This window comes from Sebastes umbrosus, chromosome 2, assembly GCF_015220745.1.
Source record: "Sebastes umbrosus isolate fSebUmb1 chromosome 2, fSebUmb1.pri, whole genome shotgun sequence".
In the NCBI taxonomy this organism is placed as follows: domain Eukaryota; kingdom Metazoa; phylum Chordata; class Actinopteri; order Perciformes; family Sebastidae; genus Sebastes; species Sebastes umbrosus.
Genome location: NC_051270.1, coordinates 5,850,707 through 5,867,427, shown reverse-complemented (window position 1 = coordinate 5,867,427; position 16,721 = coordinate 5,850,707). Strand labels below are relative to the sequence as shown.

General features: G+C 40.3%; 1 protein-coding gene across 1 annotated transcript in view; it reads left to right on the top strand.

Annotated features, from left to right (window-relative positions):
• si:ch211-186j3.6 (neural-cadherin) overlaps positions 1-16,721 on the top strand; it is a 338,768-nt gene that overhangs the window by 217,144 nt on the left and 104,903 nt on the right. Inside the window, exon 26 of the mRNA XM_037746583.1 lies at positions 7,338-7,615. Coding sequence (XP_037602511.1) covers positions 7,338-7,615 — 278 coding nt within the window. The remainder of the gene's footprint in view (positions 1-7,337; positions 7,616-16,721) is intronic.

Below are 16,721 nucleotides of genomic sequence, written 5' to 3'. Positions count from 1 at the left end.
GGATCCATTATCCTGTGCTGGGAAGGAGACGGCACAGAACTCGACCTACATTAAGTAGAGACCCTATTGACCGGACCCCATTTTTACATCTGTCCATCATTAATGATAATGCATTCACGTTGCATTATAAAGACGGTGAACATGAGCTTCTTACTTGGAAGTAATACTCCTCACAGATCTTTCCTAGTATGAAATAAAGGGGGCTGTAAAAAATATAGTACTTCAGTTCGTCACAGTCAGTTTAAATGGATCAGTTAAAATAGATTCCAGTGCTGGCATGTATTCATGATTATTGATTATTGTGATGTATTCAAGAAAGTAGAAAAAAACATCCAAAGAAACTTATCCTGCAGCATAATCCACCTCTCAACTTTCCATTTGTGTGCTCAGTATGTTCCAAATATTTAGATTTTCATTTAGATTCATTCGATTTGTTCGGGTTGTCCGTCCGTCCGGTCCATTCTTGTAAACGCAATATCTCAGGAACGCCTGGAGGGATTTTTATCGGCACTAATGTCCACTTGGAATAAAGGATGAACTGATTCGATTTTGGTGGTCAAAGGTCACTCTGACCTCACAAAACACGTTTTTGGCCATAACTCAAGAATTCACATGCAAATTATGACAATTCCACACAAATGTCTATCAGGATAAAATAATGAAGTGATGACATTTTGGACAGACATGGATATAAACTGCAACTTGACTGGTTGGCGGAGGCATACAACCACGAGGTGGTTATTCTAGGTTTTTTTTTTGGCCAAACGCTGCTACCATATTGCAACTACGTTCATATCACTCTCTGCAATGTTCCGACAATCATGACTATTATAAATGTTGTAAATAAGTATTAAGGCTGAGAGCATTTTCAGATTTAGTGTCAATAGGAAAAGTTTCTACAGTATATGGATACCAAACACTTTTGATACCTTATTTTGACACTTCTTGATACCTAATAATATAGACACATTTTGCTCAGAAATACATTTTTTTTTTTTTTTTTTAAAGTTTTTTTTTTGGGGACATTTTCCATTTTTATTGAGAGGACAGTGGATAGAGTCTTGGAAAGGGGGAGAGAGAGAGTGGATGCGGAAAGGGCCACAGGCCGGATTCGGACCCGGGCCGCCGCGGTCAGGACCAAGCCTTGATACATGGACGCCCGCTCTACCAACTGAGCTAACCCAGACGCCCCAGAAATAAATTGATATTTGCTACCCAGCCCTAGCAAATATATAACAACACTTTTTTTTAGCTACTACATTTATCTCTAAGTCTCTACTGAATATTATGTTATTTATTTTTTTTACATTCAAAGCTTCTATGGAGGTTTTCAAAAGAAGCTTTGGATGTCTGTCGAAATATTTTATGATGTAATCACTCTACAAAATAAATTTAAAATCCTCAAACAAAATCCTGAAAAGAAGAAGAGAGAGATAGAGATAGAGGGAGAGAGACACAGAGAGGGCATTAGAAGGTGGTTTATTGCACGTGATGTTTCTGTAAATTATTAATAACTTACTCAGAATGCTACCACTACTATGCAGCCACCAGTAGAGTCTACAGATAGGGTAATAATAATAATATTGCAGAAACATCAGGTTTAAACAGAATGAATAGATATGCAAAAAAAAAAAAAAAAGCTGCACAGCATTCAAATGTAGATTTAGAATTTGATTGTTCTAACATCTATCCTCAACCATGCCATCTCTGCTGGCTTCCACACTAATGTATCTCCTTTCCTTATAATGGCTAAATGGTACACAGGACACCTCTTGTTTTATCAACGTGACATACCGCCTTTTAAGTATAATTGTTGTGATCATTTGTGCAGATTGATGCATTCATACAACGTTAAATGTGAACTCTTTAAAGGGTGATACTAGCATTATTCTCTCTTTTATCTCACTATCTTAGCTTTCTGAAGCGTGATTTGCTTGTGCACCCATTTTAGACCGGACTGGTTTGTAGGAAAACCATTCTATGTATAAGGACACTGATTGGAAATCCCTGTAACACTAACTATGAGTGTAATCACGTTTTGCACTCGCTATACCGTCCTGCAAACCAATCCGTTCTTAGGAGGGCAATAAACACCACCTCCACAGTTTGTGGTGAATTAATCAAGCAAAGCTGTCATGTAACACCCAATGACACATATAGCCTCTGGGAAGAGGGTTCATACATACAGTATATGATAAACTATAGGCCCCATTTGCGTCACTAAACCCCCACACGCCCCCTCCATATTTAATTTACTCTGCACAAGGCTGTACATACTCACATTAAGTGAATGACGTATTTGTGTTCTTTCCCTATCCTGGATGATCTATGTGATTTATTATCTAATATAAACCCTGTGACCAAACATTTAGGAGTGATTTTTGATGGTGACCTGACTTTGGAGGAACAGGTAAAGAGAGTTTTACAGTTCTGCTTCCTTCGGCTTAGAAAACTATCAAAAATCAATGTTTTTATTTCATCTCGTCTAGACTATTGCAACTCTCTTTGTACCCGCCTCAGTCAAAACTCAATCTCACTTTTTCAGCGTGCTCAAAATGCTGCAGATAGAATTTTAACTGGCACTAAACCAAACTAAACAAAGCGACCATATTACCCCAGCATACTGTGTATGCACTGCATGGCTACCAGTAAGATTCAAAATTGATTTTAAGATTTTACTGATTGTATTTAAAGCACAGAAGGGCCTAGCTCCGAGCTATATTGCTGACTCCTGATGAGCCAGAACGCAGCCTTAGATTCTCAGGTATGGCCCTTTTGGTTGTTCCAGGCTCAAGGCTAAAGGCCTTAACACACCCGAAGGCATTTTGTTCCTGTGACTAATTTGCACGTCAATATATATTTTTTCAAACTGTTGTTTTTGTCATGAATACTTTGACACGGAAATAGAATTTTACACGGCGAAAATGTGACATACTAGTGCACTGAACGTGGTCAATTTTCTGAGCTTTCGCACAGCAAATAAAGGCATCAGCCAATCATGTTGCACAAAATGGGTTGAGTCGAGCCTATTTTTATGAAATAACAACACGGAGGCTCCGTAGCGTGAACCAAGACGGCAAACTTTATTGCTCCTTTCAACCTTGACAAAGGCAGCGCAGACCAGATCCGCATCTTCCGTTCTTACCTTTCACAATAAAAGCCCTAGACAAATAATATTCGCGGGCTAGTATTCCACATCTTTGTGTGGTTTATTCGTCACACCTCTGGTGTGTAAAGGCCTTAAAAGGTGACTGTGCTTTCTCTATTGGGGAGCCTGTACAATGGAGCTAACTACCTGAGGAAATTAGGCTAGCTAAATCTGTTCTGTCTTTTAAAGGCACAGACACACCAATCTGACATCAAAGAACTAGTGGCAATGAAGGCTGAAAAGTTGTACTTGAACACACCGCAAAGACTACAGCCGACGGCCAGTTAGCACGTACGTTCTGCGCCTGCATGCGAGGAAATAACTCTCCACACCAGCAGGTGGCGGTAGTATTTGTCATTCAAAAAGGGTAACAGGAAGACCGAGGACGGCAGATATACAAACTGTTGTTATGATACGTACATGAAACAAAGCAGCGTTTGCAGACCATTTTCCCAACACTCTCCCTCACCACTCAGCTTCATTCCAGATGGCCATGTCATTGTGAAAATATCCGTGTATTGGAACGATCAGATGAGACAAATATGAAAAATGAGAAGAGCCTTCTGTGTGCGCCGTCTTGACTTTCTCTTGACTTTCTCTTGACTTTCTCTTGACTTTACTCATTTGTTTGCTTTCCTCACTTCTGTTTCTCTTGTCGTGCACTGATTCGCTTACGCTGAACAGCTGATCAGAGTGATTTCTGTCACCTATTCAACATGCTGAATCGTCCAGAAAAACTCTGACACGGGCAGAATAGAGCCGACGGTGCGGGACACACTGCAAAAACTAGGCCGACAGACGCTCACCAACGGCCCCAAACTGGCTGACGGCCGACCGCCGGCTCGGGTCTTAAATCCCGTCTAAAAACACACTTTTATAAACTGTTTTGAAAAGTTTTGAACTGTTCTTTTATCTGTTTGCCTTATGTATTACCTTTTATTATTATTATTTTTTTTGGCTGCTTTGGGATTTTATTGCATGTAAAGCACTTTGTAAACATTGTTTTTAAAAAAGGTTATTATCAAGGGGATGCAGTAATGACGCCTGTAGGTTAAATGAAAGCAGGACGTTTTGAATGGAATAACCACCACTACTTATATTGGCAAACGGACAGTGTTTGAAGATCAAATGATATGAGACATCAGTCAGCAATAACAATGATCCATAAAACCCCAACCCATATCAAAGTCACAGCCACTGCAGCACAGGGCTATTTGGTGGAATACGTGGAATAAATGTGAACTGCATGGTTAGTGAGTGCAATCCAGTCACACTGAATGAGGTCCAATCAGTCCAGAACATTGAGCATGAAGTGACCTTCTTTCGGTTCAACACGTTTCACATCGAGTGGGTCTGTATGTGTATTTATGTGTGAGAGTGCGTGCATGTGTCCATGCCCCTGTGCATGCCTTCTCTACATGAGTCCATGCATACATGTATGTAAACTCAATAGAAACCACCTTGACCAGTGTCAGTCTAACCAGCCATCCAAATACAAACACACCAACCCATATCCCCCCCGCACCACAACACTACACTACATATTCAATTTAATTTCCATTTTCCCTTCCAGTGCTTTATCAGACTGCTCAACCCAGAGAGTCACAGTTTCCTTTCTGCCTCATCACCGTTTAGCCCACTTTTTCAGGAACTAGTGCAGAAAAACAGCTTGACTTCTTTGACCTGAACTGCCTACTGTACTGTAATACATTCTCCCATTGAATCTGCACTTTCCACGTCAACATCCTGTTGTTTATCTGTTTGTTGATGCGTATGCACATGTGTTTATTGGTCTGTGTAAACGACATTAGCCAGACATTAACACATTTACAGTTAATAGCTGATATTATGGATCAAGGATTGTTTGTGTTAAAACTCTTTCAGCTCCCGGGCTGGGTTTTGCTGTGTTCATTTTGCAAATTAACTCAGGTTGAAATGGTGCTAATTACATAGAATAAACTATTTCATTTAAGTACCATTATCACTTTCACTAAAAACATACATTGTGTTTTGAAGATGGTTTAGTCACCATATGTTTAATCTGAAAATGTGCCACTGTTTGTGTGGATCACCAATCAGTGTTAATGGTAAATGTAGTCAATTGAAGCAATGAATTCAGCAGTGCATGCTTAGAACTACATTGACCGAGAAAGCTGAGTTCTTCTGATCGCCTTGCCGTGTCTACATGTACCAGGATGCATTGCACGCAAGCTTCTGACCCCCAGAGCCCCCGCTGGCCATATCCTCTTGCACGACTAATGCAGCTGCAGCCTCTGCTGCATTTCTCCGGCCGGATACTTTGGCTCCAATAAATACGGCTGAATACCCGAGTCAGCCAAAACACTGTAAAATATATCCTGGTCCATAACATCCTCTGCACTCATATTTTGGGATATCATTTTTGCTGTTGGATACGCAGCTAGATTGCAATACAAGCAAAGAGAGCAAGGAAGTTCTGTGTTGTGTTTTTTAAACAGTTTTAAACTTGTTTTTGAGCAGCATCTAGAGCATGCACGCCCCCCATTTAGGCATGCTTTTGACTTTTCTGAACATGTTTTTATTTATTTACTAAAGTGACATGTGCCACATTAAAGCCGTATAATCGCTGCTCCAATACAGATGGCATGCAACAAATATCCCTTGATTCTTAAGTATCAAAGTATGTTAACATATTCATGATATGCAGTTGAACATATTAACAGCCTCCCTCCCATCTGGTGTTAACATGTCTGTTGCATCCATATTGGATCTACCTGGGTTAAATTTAAATGGGATATTACAGCATATGCTTCCCGTCTTAGTGAACTTAAGTTCACATATTTTCCACTCCACTCCTTTTAATTGTTTGGACATGTAATGAAAGGTATAATTTATGAAATTTAAGTTTTTACCCAAAATGCAACCAAAAAATGCCCTAGCTTATAGACTTATGTCACGTCACGGGGCGGCAGTTTCTGTAGGGACTTTGCTTGGGAACCAGGGGGTAGCCGGACCAGGTACGGAGTGTGGACTGGTAGCTGGAGAGGTGCCAGTCCACCTCCTGGGCACTGAACCCCGAACTGCCCGGGGCGCTATGCTGCGACGACCCATCATTCTGACATATCTCCACATTGATGCATGTGCCTGTGTGTGTGTGTGTGTGTGTGTGTGTGTGTGTCAATCATGACAAGTAACAACATATGAGAAAAAAAAATATGCCCAAGGGGTCAAATAAATAACAATATTATTATGATTACGCCTGCAGCTGCTTCATTGTAAAAGCTGTACAGCACTGTCATTGCTGCAATATGAACACCTGGTGTTTCATTAAGTTGCTATGCCAGGTAACTTTTTGTTTTTAAATTGGATTTTAAATGATAAATAAAAAAGTTGTATGAAACATTTTAACACACTTGCCCACCACTGCAGAGACCGGATTCATTACCAAGCTACGGTGCTTCTGCTTTGTCGGTTTCCACTGATTGAACACAGTTGGGAATGTTAGTGGGTGGGAAGCTGGTGGGGTATAAAGGCCTTTACACACCGGGGGTGTTTTTTGGGTGCGAATAATTTGCTTTTCAATAAAGTTAATGTGACAGTTGCGACAACTTGCAATTTTGGAGGTTGAGCTAGAGTTACAGTAAGATACTGGCATCATATGAAACTAGAATATCTAAGGAATCCATTGGTACCAACCATACCATGTATATAGACATATAATAGTCAAGACATTAAAATGTCTAGATAATAAGTAAGGGATAATGTTGCATGGGGTTTATTTCACAACAATGACCCGATAACTGCACATTATCCTTCTTATTACACAGCAACTTACTTAACAAATCATTAATGGACCCAAAAATGATCCGCCAGAGTTCAACATCAGAACTGTGCCCATAGCAACGGTATGCTACACATAGCAATGGTCTGCTATAAAGAAATAACAAACCATAGAACGCCAAACAGATAATATTAGACATATAAGTATATTGCTCATTTCCACGTCATTTATTCGTCACGCCTCCGGTGCGTAAAGGCCATAAGAGCCAGAGCAAAGGGAGATGCACACTACAGTACTTATAGTTTCTGATGTACAGGTCACTTATAAGATACTAATATAGTGCCTGCAGTGGTTGGAACTTTAAAAGTACTACTAAAGTTTCACCTTGTGTTTTCATATCTGGGTTCTACTCTGTCTTTCTCCATCCAGCTCCAGTCATTCCTGCAGGTCAGCGTGTCCCAAATCCGGGTAGACGAGTGCCCGAGCTCGGAGTGCGCCGGTGCCGGCGGCTGCACCAACGTTTTGAACGTGCGGGACACGCCCACAGTCGTGGACTGCGGGACCATGAGTCTCGTGTCTGTGACAGTGGAATCCACAGCCGTGTGCTCATGCCCAGGGAGAGAGCAGTCCCATCAACCCTGCACCTCATATCCCAGAAACCCCTGTTTCAATGGCGGCGTGTGTGTGGACACTCAGCATGGCTACAGGTGAGTTGAAAAATGAGCGCCATACCCGAAACAGAGCCCGAGGGGGCAGGAGTTTAGTAGCAAGCCATCAGTTTTTCTAATAACATGCAACAAATGACTCTTGTTATTCCAGCTGTGATAGCTACCAATTGCAAAATGTTGATAGCTGAATGCCCTGAGGTAACACAACGTGTAAGAATCGCTGCAGATGAAAACAGGTTTATTTCTGATCATACTTTCACTTTATCATGGCTAAAAAAGACAATAACCTAGGGCATCAGTGCTATTTAGTTTCCCTAGTCATTTACAGAAGAGAGAACTTAGAGCTTAGATATGACTGAAGTGAAAATTACTAAAAAGTAAAAATATGAAAACATGAGTACAAGGATGCAATATTCTGAAAGTTAACATGTAAATGCGGTGGTATCACTGTGGGTTGATTTGACTGAAAATTGTTGTATGGAAGTGTGTAAACACTATGTATTAAAGGGAAACTATGACCATTTTCAAAATTCATACATGTTATTCCTGTGGTCTAAGACAGTCCAAAAAATATGAGTAAACATGAACAACTCTCTTCCAAATCCAAAAACTCAAAACTCAAACTTGTGTCATTGGGTATAAAAGTGGAACTGCTCCATAGATGATGAATTGGGACAGATGTTCTAGATGACACTGAGCGCACCCAGAGGAGTAATCTGAGTATATGGGAACATTTTCTGTTTCGCAACTGACAACACTACAATTGAATGAAGCTCATTTGGGTATAAAAAAACTAAACAAACATTCTTTATGTTCACAAAATCATGCTCCGCTTTCATTGTCTATGGAGCAGCTCCACACTTTATACCCTATGACATCACAAGTTTGAGATTGACTTCTCTGGTTTCTGGCTTTGAGAGAGAGCAGCTCATGTTCACACATACTGATTGAACTTTCCTAGGCCATGGAAATACCATATTGGAAGTCTACTTTAGTTGGTGTTCCCCTTTAAGTTTGTTCCTTGACTTTGCCTTAGCTTTTATTTTTCACTGAATCCAAAAGTGTAACTGTGGTTTAGGAGGTCAGCAGAGTGAGATGGAGTGAGCTGGGACAGTGAGAGTAAGCTAGTAATGAGGTGGCGATTGAAAAATCGTAGAAAGTACAAAGAGTAATTTTGGACATGATTGTATACTAGAATCTCTCTCTCTCTCCCTTCCTCCCCGATGTGTTTAGAGATTAAAGTTGAAGCCATGTTGGGAAGTTATTTAAGAGGCCATTCTTATTATTTTGTTGCTGGAGGGTCTCTCTCTTTGTTCTTTGCCGTTGTCTGCTTATAGAGGTTATAACCTGAGATAATTATTTTAACCTTTGTCTTTAACCTGCTCTCCTTAAAGTTGAAGCCTCATTATGAGGGTATAAAGCCGATGGGTCATTTGGGTCTCACTTCTGAAAAACTGTGCTACACAGTTTGCAGTACTATTGAATTATTTCAGTACATTTAACCAAGCATCAATCAATCACCATACATTGTATTTAGTTTAAGAAGCCGTTTTAAAATTTCAAAGTTCAACCATGTTCCGTTAATTAACCTCATTGGTGCAACTGAACCAGGAAAACTAGAATAATAAATAATAATTGTATCATCACGGTTTTATTACTCAACACTTTATTACAATGTAAAGTCATAATTTATGAAATATAAATGCATTGCCATTTCACATGCAGGACTTAACACCAACTTTTAAAAAGTGGTAGCCAGGATGGCAAGCTGGTATCCGCTTTTCCTTTCAAAAACTGAAAATAGGGTTGCCATTTTTGTCACCTTATATTTTGAAGATACTATGCAGTTTTACGTCTGCTTAATAATTACAATTTTGCGAACGGCGGTGTCCATCGGCCCGTGCCAGCTCTTGCAGCCTCCACCTCATCATGTCGTTGATCTGCCCGCTCGTGTTGCTTCAATCTCCATTGCTCGTCTAGCCCCGTGGTTCTGTAAAATATGCTACTTGGAACTTTTGAACTTGATGTATCACTTAACGAGGTGTTGTACATGCTTTGCTAATTTTCCGTCCAGCTAAAAGATGCCGGGACGCTTCGCCTCCCAAGATTTCACAAATTTCCTTTTTATTTTCCGTTCAGGTTCATCTGGTTCTTTATCAGTTGAATCAATTTGCACATCTGTCTGTGATGTTGACAGGTTAGTCAACCTTTTCACCCCACAATCAAACAACTTAATTTGCTTCGCCATTGCTTGTGCACACCCGAGTTAATGCCCCAATGCACGTGCAGCGTTGTCTGGTTCTGGTTCTGGTTCTGACTGCAATATTTAAATATAACAAATGCAACGACTATTAAAATGTATTTAGTTTGGGGCGCACGTTTTACTGTTTGCTGTCCTTATTTTTTTAAACGTTAAAAAGTGGTTGCCACTAATGATAACCAAAGGCAAAGAATTGATTGCCGATTTCTCAAAATGGTTGCCAATGGGATGATAAACAACCATTATGACATCAATACAAATGCAAACAAATACACAAAATTTGACCATACGTTGTGTGCGTCTTATTCATGTACATTTGTGCCATTCTCGATAAACACTGTTTTTAATGTGCAAAATCATTGTTTAACTAGAGTAATTGGATCATCTGTTACTCCTGTTCTTGGATGGATCAATGTTACTGACATAATTAACTGGAGAAATGCACTGATGAGATAATGATATGAATGGTATGAATAATGGAGCATTGGCACACTTCTGACTTACATTTGCATATGAATGCAGCTTTTTATCCCTTCTTTTTTTAAAGCTCAAGATGTGCCCTTTGTCACATTCACTCTAGTCTTCAAGAGCCCAGTGTACACTAAAAGCATTAAGTAGTACAACGAAGTAACTGGACATTTCTGTCCATCAGCTTCCAGGAAAAACACAACTTTGTTGTTGTGAGGTATGTGTACTGTAGCAGAACTGACCTAACCTACATGGAGACATAAAAACTTGATATCATGAAAAGAAGAAAAGAAAAAAACACTTCCTTTGTGCTGTAAATCAAACCATCATCGTACCCGTTGGCAGACAGAATTGCATAGGGAAAGCGAGACTTATAGAGAAACAATCTAAACACAGATGGTGTCATTAGTCTGCAGCCATTGCATTGTGCAATCGACATTTACTTCATTATAAGTTAAAGCAAAAAACTTCTATTGCCACGATAATTGGTCCAAAAAAGCCCTTCACTTCCACCATTAAAGATCCGAGTCGGAGGATACACAGAGCATCAGCCTGAATTACACAAAGTTAAATAGGGTCACCATGTCTCCTCTACCACTTGAAGCACCAAAGAACTTATTTCATCATCATGTTTGCAGTTAAAAGGATTTGTTGAAACGCTCTCACCCCACTTCTGGCCTTGTTTACAGAGTGATTTATGCTAATGAAGACGCTCTCCTTCAGTTCACTTGTTTGCCGGGAATTCGAAACAAGAACTGGCAGGATGTGACAGCTAACATGCTTGAGTTTTCATCTAGTAGGAGGTTGTGAACAGTTTGTTTCTATTTATAACGCTAGGAAACACAGAAGCAAACAAGAGCTGTATTTTCAGTTAGACTCTGCCAAGAATATTCTGAAAATCTCATTTTTCATCTGCAAGTCAGACCCCATAACAGTAGAAAGGCCAGGCAGTTAAACCCTGTCAGGAACTGCAGCACTGATGTCTGCATCCACCAAGACCTTGTAAACTAAATGCTATGAAACCAAATGCTGCAAAATCTGAGCATGGTCCCCTGGCAGTTAATGGTAAACTGAAACGTGTGCTTTTATAAAGGGAAAGTGGGGGAGATATAATGCAGCTTTAACAATGAACAGTTGAATAGTGGACATATGGCTAAAAGTGTGAAATCTTTGATTTGAGGTAGTACAGTGGAAAGCAAGAAATGCCAGTGTGGGTAATTTGATAATATTCCTTTTTTCTTTTGCCTAAAGCTAACCGTTACCAAACTGTCCAGTTTGTGTTATTGCCTTAGTTTGAAGTTGAGATGCATCACCAGGTTTCAGAGTTTATGGTCATTTCACAAAACTGTTAGAGACAAATCCTGAGAAGAAAAAGCAGAGCAGAACTGAGACAACATTACTGAGTTTAACCAATTCAAAATCCTTTGCATTAGTCTTTCTGGCATCTTCCAACCAATAGTTATTTTCGAGGCAGAGTTCAACACTAACCATGGCCCAATGGCCTGTTGCCAGAAATAGTTACTCTGTGGCCACCGAATATCCCCCGTAGGTGGCCCCCTGTGGCCACCAAGTTTCATTAGGTCTCTCTTTAGACTGTATGTCCTTTGTAGTGTGAGAACTAAGAGACCGTCAGGGCTGTCAACATTAACCCGATAATAACGCGTTAACGCAAAACAGTTTTAAAGACACTAATTTCTTTAAGTCATTAACACAATTGATCTTTTGAAGGTTGTAGCGAGCTCAGTTTTAAAGCTAGAGAGAAGGTACTGGTATCATATGAAACTGTAAAAACCTAAGGAATCCATTGGTACCATGTCATACTAGCTTGTCAGGAAGGGGCTAAATAACACTTACAATACATTTTCAACAGATACAAATATATGTGCGACTAATCACGATTAACTATGGACAATTATGCGATTAAATATTTGAATTGATTGACAGCCCATTTATTTAAGTTGGGTTGAATTTCCTTTATTGTATTGTTTTTATATATGGGGGCCCAAAAATGGGCCATCAAATTGAGAGGTTTGGTGGCCTGTAAGGGCAGTGCTTCAAAATATCAGTGTCTATCCCTGTTCAGGGTTTCATTTGAGGTGTATTTTAATAACCCTTGTGGAGAAATCTTCCCTCTGAATTTGACCCATCCTATTACGGAACAGATTGTAAGATTTGTCTCACCAGAAAAGCAGTCCCGTTCTCCTTTTCCCTTGTACTTCTGCTTGACATCGTGGTGTCATCCTTGCATCAGAGGCAGTTGCTTCTCTGTCAACATGTCAAAGCCGCAAAGAAAACTCATGTTCCATTTTCACATAATTTCCTGACTAGACCCACTCGCTATTCATGCTAACGTCTGCATCATTTTCATTTAGCTGTTTTTCTCTGAGTGCCCATATGTATGCTCAATACATTTGTATTAAAGGATGAACGCAGCAGCCATTCAAGTGTTGAATTGTAGCTGGAGGCAAGGGAGCCTCATTCAGATTCAGGCATCAGGAGGTTGGAGCTAATAAGGGTATTTTTTTACAAAAAGAAATGTTCAGACTGTCTTCAGCTGTCCCCAAGTTGTTTTCCCTCTCAAATTCTATGAATCCAAGAATGCAAAGACAGGATATTTAAGAAGTGAGTGGGCAGAGTTTGATGAGAGGTAATGTGAATAGTAAATCTGTATTAAACCGTCCTTGGTGTTAATACATAATTTACATATTTAGAGACGATTTAGCCTGAAATTAAATGTTGAATATGAGCCTGAAAAGAAAAGCTGAAATGTTTTCAGCATCCATCTCCTTGCAGTGAAACCTTGTGTTTTATGGTTATATGCTGTAGCCAGTTAATTTTATACTTCCAGTCCACTCTCTCTCCGCTATCTTTGGAAAGCACGGAGAACTCTCAGAACATGATGTCTCAGTGCAACCCGTCTCCTACAAATAACATTCATATTAGAGGTCTTCAGGAGGAGAGCCTGATCTAAAACGGACGTGTGGAAATCGTGACCGAACTTCACATGCTTAAATTAAAAGAAAAGACCCTGTTCAAAACAGACCAGAATAAACAGACCCCATCCAAAATGTGGTTGACCAGAACAGACCCAAACAGAGGGAAACATTAACACTGGCAACAGCATGGTGCCCCACTGTAATCGAAAAGAGTAGCAGTAGAGTACATGTCCTGACTATCAAGATCACACTTCACACTCGCCATCTCACCTGAAAAAAAATATCTTAAGCACTATATGATCTGACGTGCTAGTGAGTCCACTGGGACCTACTCGGGCTGAGTTGGGTCCTGAGTCTGGTCTCAGTTACTAGGAAAAAAGTCCACTTGGTAATGTCCTATAGGGTTAAGGTTATGCATATTTGTATTTGTGTTTAAAACATAAACTATGTTTCAGTTACCACAAGCAGAAATAGCAGGGAAAAACAATCGTGTGATTTCCACCAGCTCTGTGAGGCTGTAAATAGGCACTAATGTCAGCATGCTGATATACTCACAATGACAATGCTAACATGCTGATGTTAAACAGCTATTAAGTTAACCATCTTAGTTTAGTGTTAGCATGCTACATTTAGCTAAATAGCACTAAACACATGTCGTGCAGATGTCTGCACCGGCTCTGTGCAGGCGCACGTCTCAGCTCCGTCTCGTGGGCGTAACCGCGACATGAAGCGTTTATTTAGGCTTCAAGTTTACTGAGCAAACTGTTTTCCCCCACTGCGTCTCTCGGAGCAGAGTAGCAGCTGGGGGCCGATTAAGAGTAGTGAGTGAGGAGTCAGCAGTAGGGATGTCACGGTGGGGACATTTTCCCACCGGTTGATACGCTTGTGACAACACCGGTGTTACCGATTACACTGGATATTTTAGACGAAAAGATGAGGTTCAGTGTCTGTAGAGCGCTTTTACGTTGGATGGCTGTGTGTCCGACCTCTCCAGTCGAGCTTTCGCTGCAAGGCCGCAGGTTTCAACCCAGCGTCGATGTGCCATGCACACCGGCTGTGGCCACTCCGTCCTCCGCACGCCGATTGTTTCATTAACCGTTATCAGGTTCCCTTTTAGCATTGGGTTTATATCCAAAATACTGCCTTTGCTAGTTCGCTTTGACACCAAATCCTTCGTCATCATCTTGTCTGTCAACTCTCTCTTGTCCCGTGTGTGAAATCTGACTCCTCCTGCTCTGAGCTAAGACACTTTCACTTTAAGTTTGTAGTGACTCTGTATTGATAACACAGAGCTGATATGCGAAAATAAACTAAGTCTAGTTAGCAGTCAATCAATGGCAGCCTCAAACAGGCAATAAAAGGTGAGAAAGTGTGAGTCGCTGCAACCACAAGTGTTCCTTGAGCATGCAGCTATAAATGTGCACCCAAAATAGTATGCAGTTTGGTGCAGCAGTATGCTAGATTAGCTGTGGACAGACACAGAGATACACACTCATACACGCACACATGCGACAGATCTCCTGATACTCCTGGCGGGGAATAATAATGCTTCTGATTGCAGTTATGTGCTTTCTCAAGGGCAGTGTTCTCACTTGACCGAACAAATCAAACTAAAGGTGAGCAAACATTAGCGTGATCTAACTTCATTCTTCTTGCCTCATGGTGTAGTTTACACTGCCAACACTACCAACGCTGCCAAAACTGCCAACACTTCCTCATTCAAATTTGAAATTGTTTCACTGATGTTCAGCTGTAGCAGCTGTTAACAACCGTAACGAGGTTCAAGAATTCCCCTCAGCATAAATAAAAATACTAATTGCAACTTCATTTCAATTCACCTCGTCTACAGTTGCAACACATCAGCAGAGACAAACAACGCGCTCCGCTGTTAATGAGCAAAATAAGTGTGAAAAGACCTGGGAGTTGAAATTAAGAGCTCAGCACTTATGGGATTGTTAGAACATTTGATGCCATAGTATTAAATACAAGTTTCCTTTAGTGGCACTGGGCAGGTTGGTTTGTTTTGATATGTTTATTTCCTTCCCATTTTTTAATCACCAACATCATTTGAGAGAGAATTTGCCTCTAAACTAAACACAGTATGAACACACTCGCACACAGTTACACACAAACACCACAGGCATTTTGCCTTCATCTCTCCCCCATAGTCTCAAAAGCATATGCTTTGAGGTTATGTTCATTCCTTTAATTTCCTTCTAATCCCTCCCTCCACTTCCATCTACTCCCCTGATCTCCATCTCGTCATATACCATACCACAGCCAGACTTTACTGAAGTCAGGAAATTAATAACTTGTTGAGTTTAGGCTTTTAACGTGATACCGACGTATTGTCTTTGTCTTGATATTTCTCTGATACTTACCTTTGACCTGAGTACTGTGCGGTACTTATTTCCTACCTAACCAAATAGCTCATCCCACATTGCACAGCTGCAGCATTTGGGATTCTTCATGTCTGGTAGAACCAAAAACGACTAACACTACAAGATGTTTACTGATTCCGATTCACCAACATCCAAACCTGAGATTATTCATTCTTGAATGCCTTTCCAATTTGTTCACCATACTATTTGATGTGACATTTCATTTCAAGCATCTCAAACAGCAAAGATTTCATATCTTTCATTTCAATATTACTGGAAATTGTATTAAATTACAGTATGTGTGTCCAGAACTGATACGTCAACTGGTATGTTAACTTAACTGAAGAATAAGATGGCTTTCCTCTTAAGGGCAAAGTGCTCACAGTGAAACCTCGACTTTTCAAGAGTTTTCACATCTCTACATGTTTGATGTAGATCTGACCTGGCCCGGTTGAGGCCAGCTCAACTTTGATTTGTAGCACATCACGCAGCGACAAGCCGTCAGTTTGTAGCTTAATGTCACCAGCTTCCATTGAAAATGACTTGTAGCCTTGTTGCATTGTTGCTCGTAGTTTGAACACAGCGTCCGATAATAATAATAATAATAATAATAATAACAATAGGGCTGTCAAAGTAAGCGCAATAATAACACATTAATGTAAATTTGTTTTAATGCCAGTAGTTTCTTTAATGCATTAACACAACTTACGATTTTTAGGCTGTAGCTGGCTCAGTTTTAAAGCTAGAAGATATCATCATCATCTGAACCCATTGGTACCAACCATGTCATACTAGCTTGTCGGGAAGGAAGTTAAATAATGCGTCAAACTTACGCTATATTTTGGCGAGGAAAAACTGGCATGGCCATTCTCAAAGGGGTCTCTTGACCTCTGACCTCAAGATATGTGAATGAAAATGGGTTCTATGGGTACCCACGAGTCTCCCCTTTACAGACATGCCAACTTTATGTAATCATGTGGAGTTTGGGGCAAGTCTTGATATATTTGACAAATCTCCCTTTAAGGTACATTTCGAACAGATAAAACATGTGCGATTAATTTGCAATTAATCACGACTATTTTAATCCATTGACATCCCTA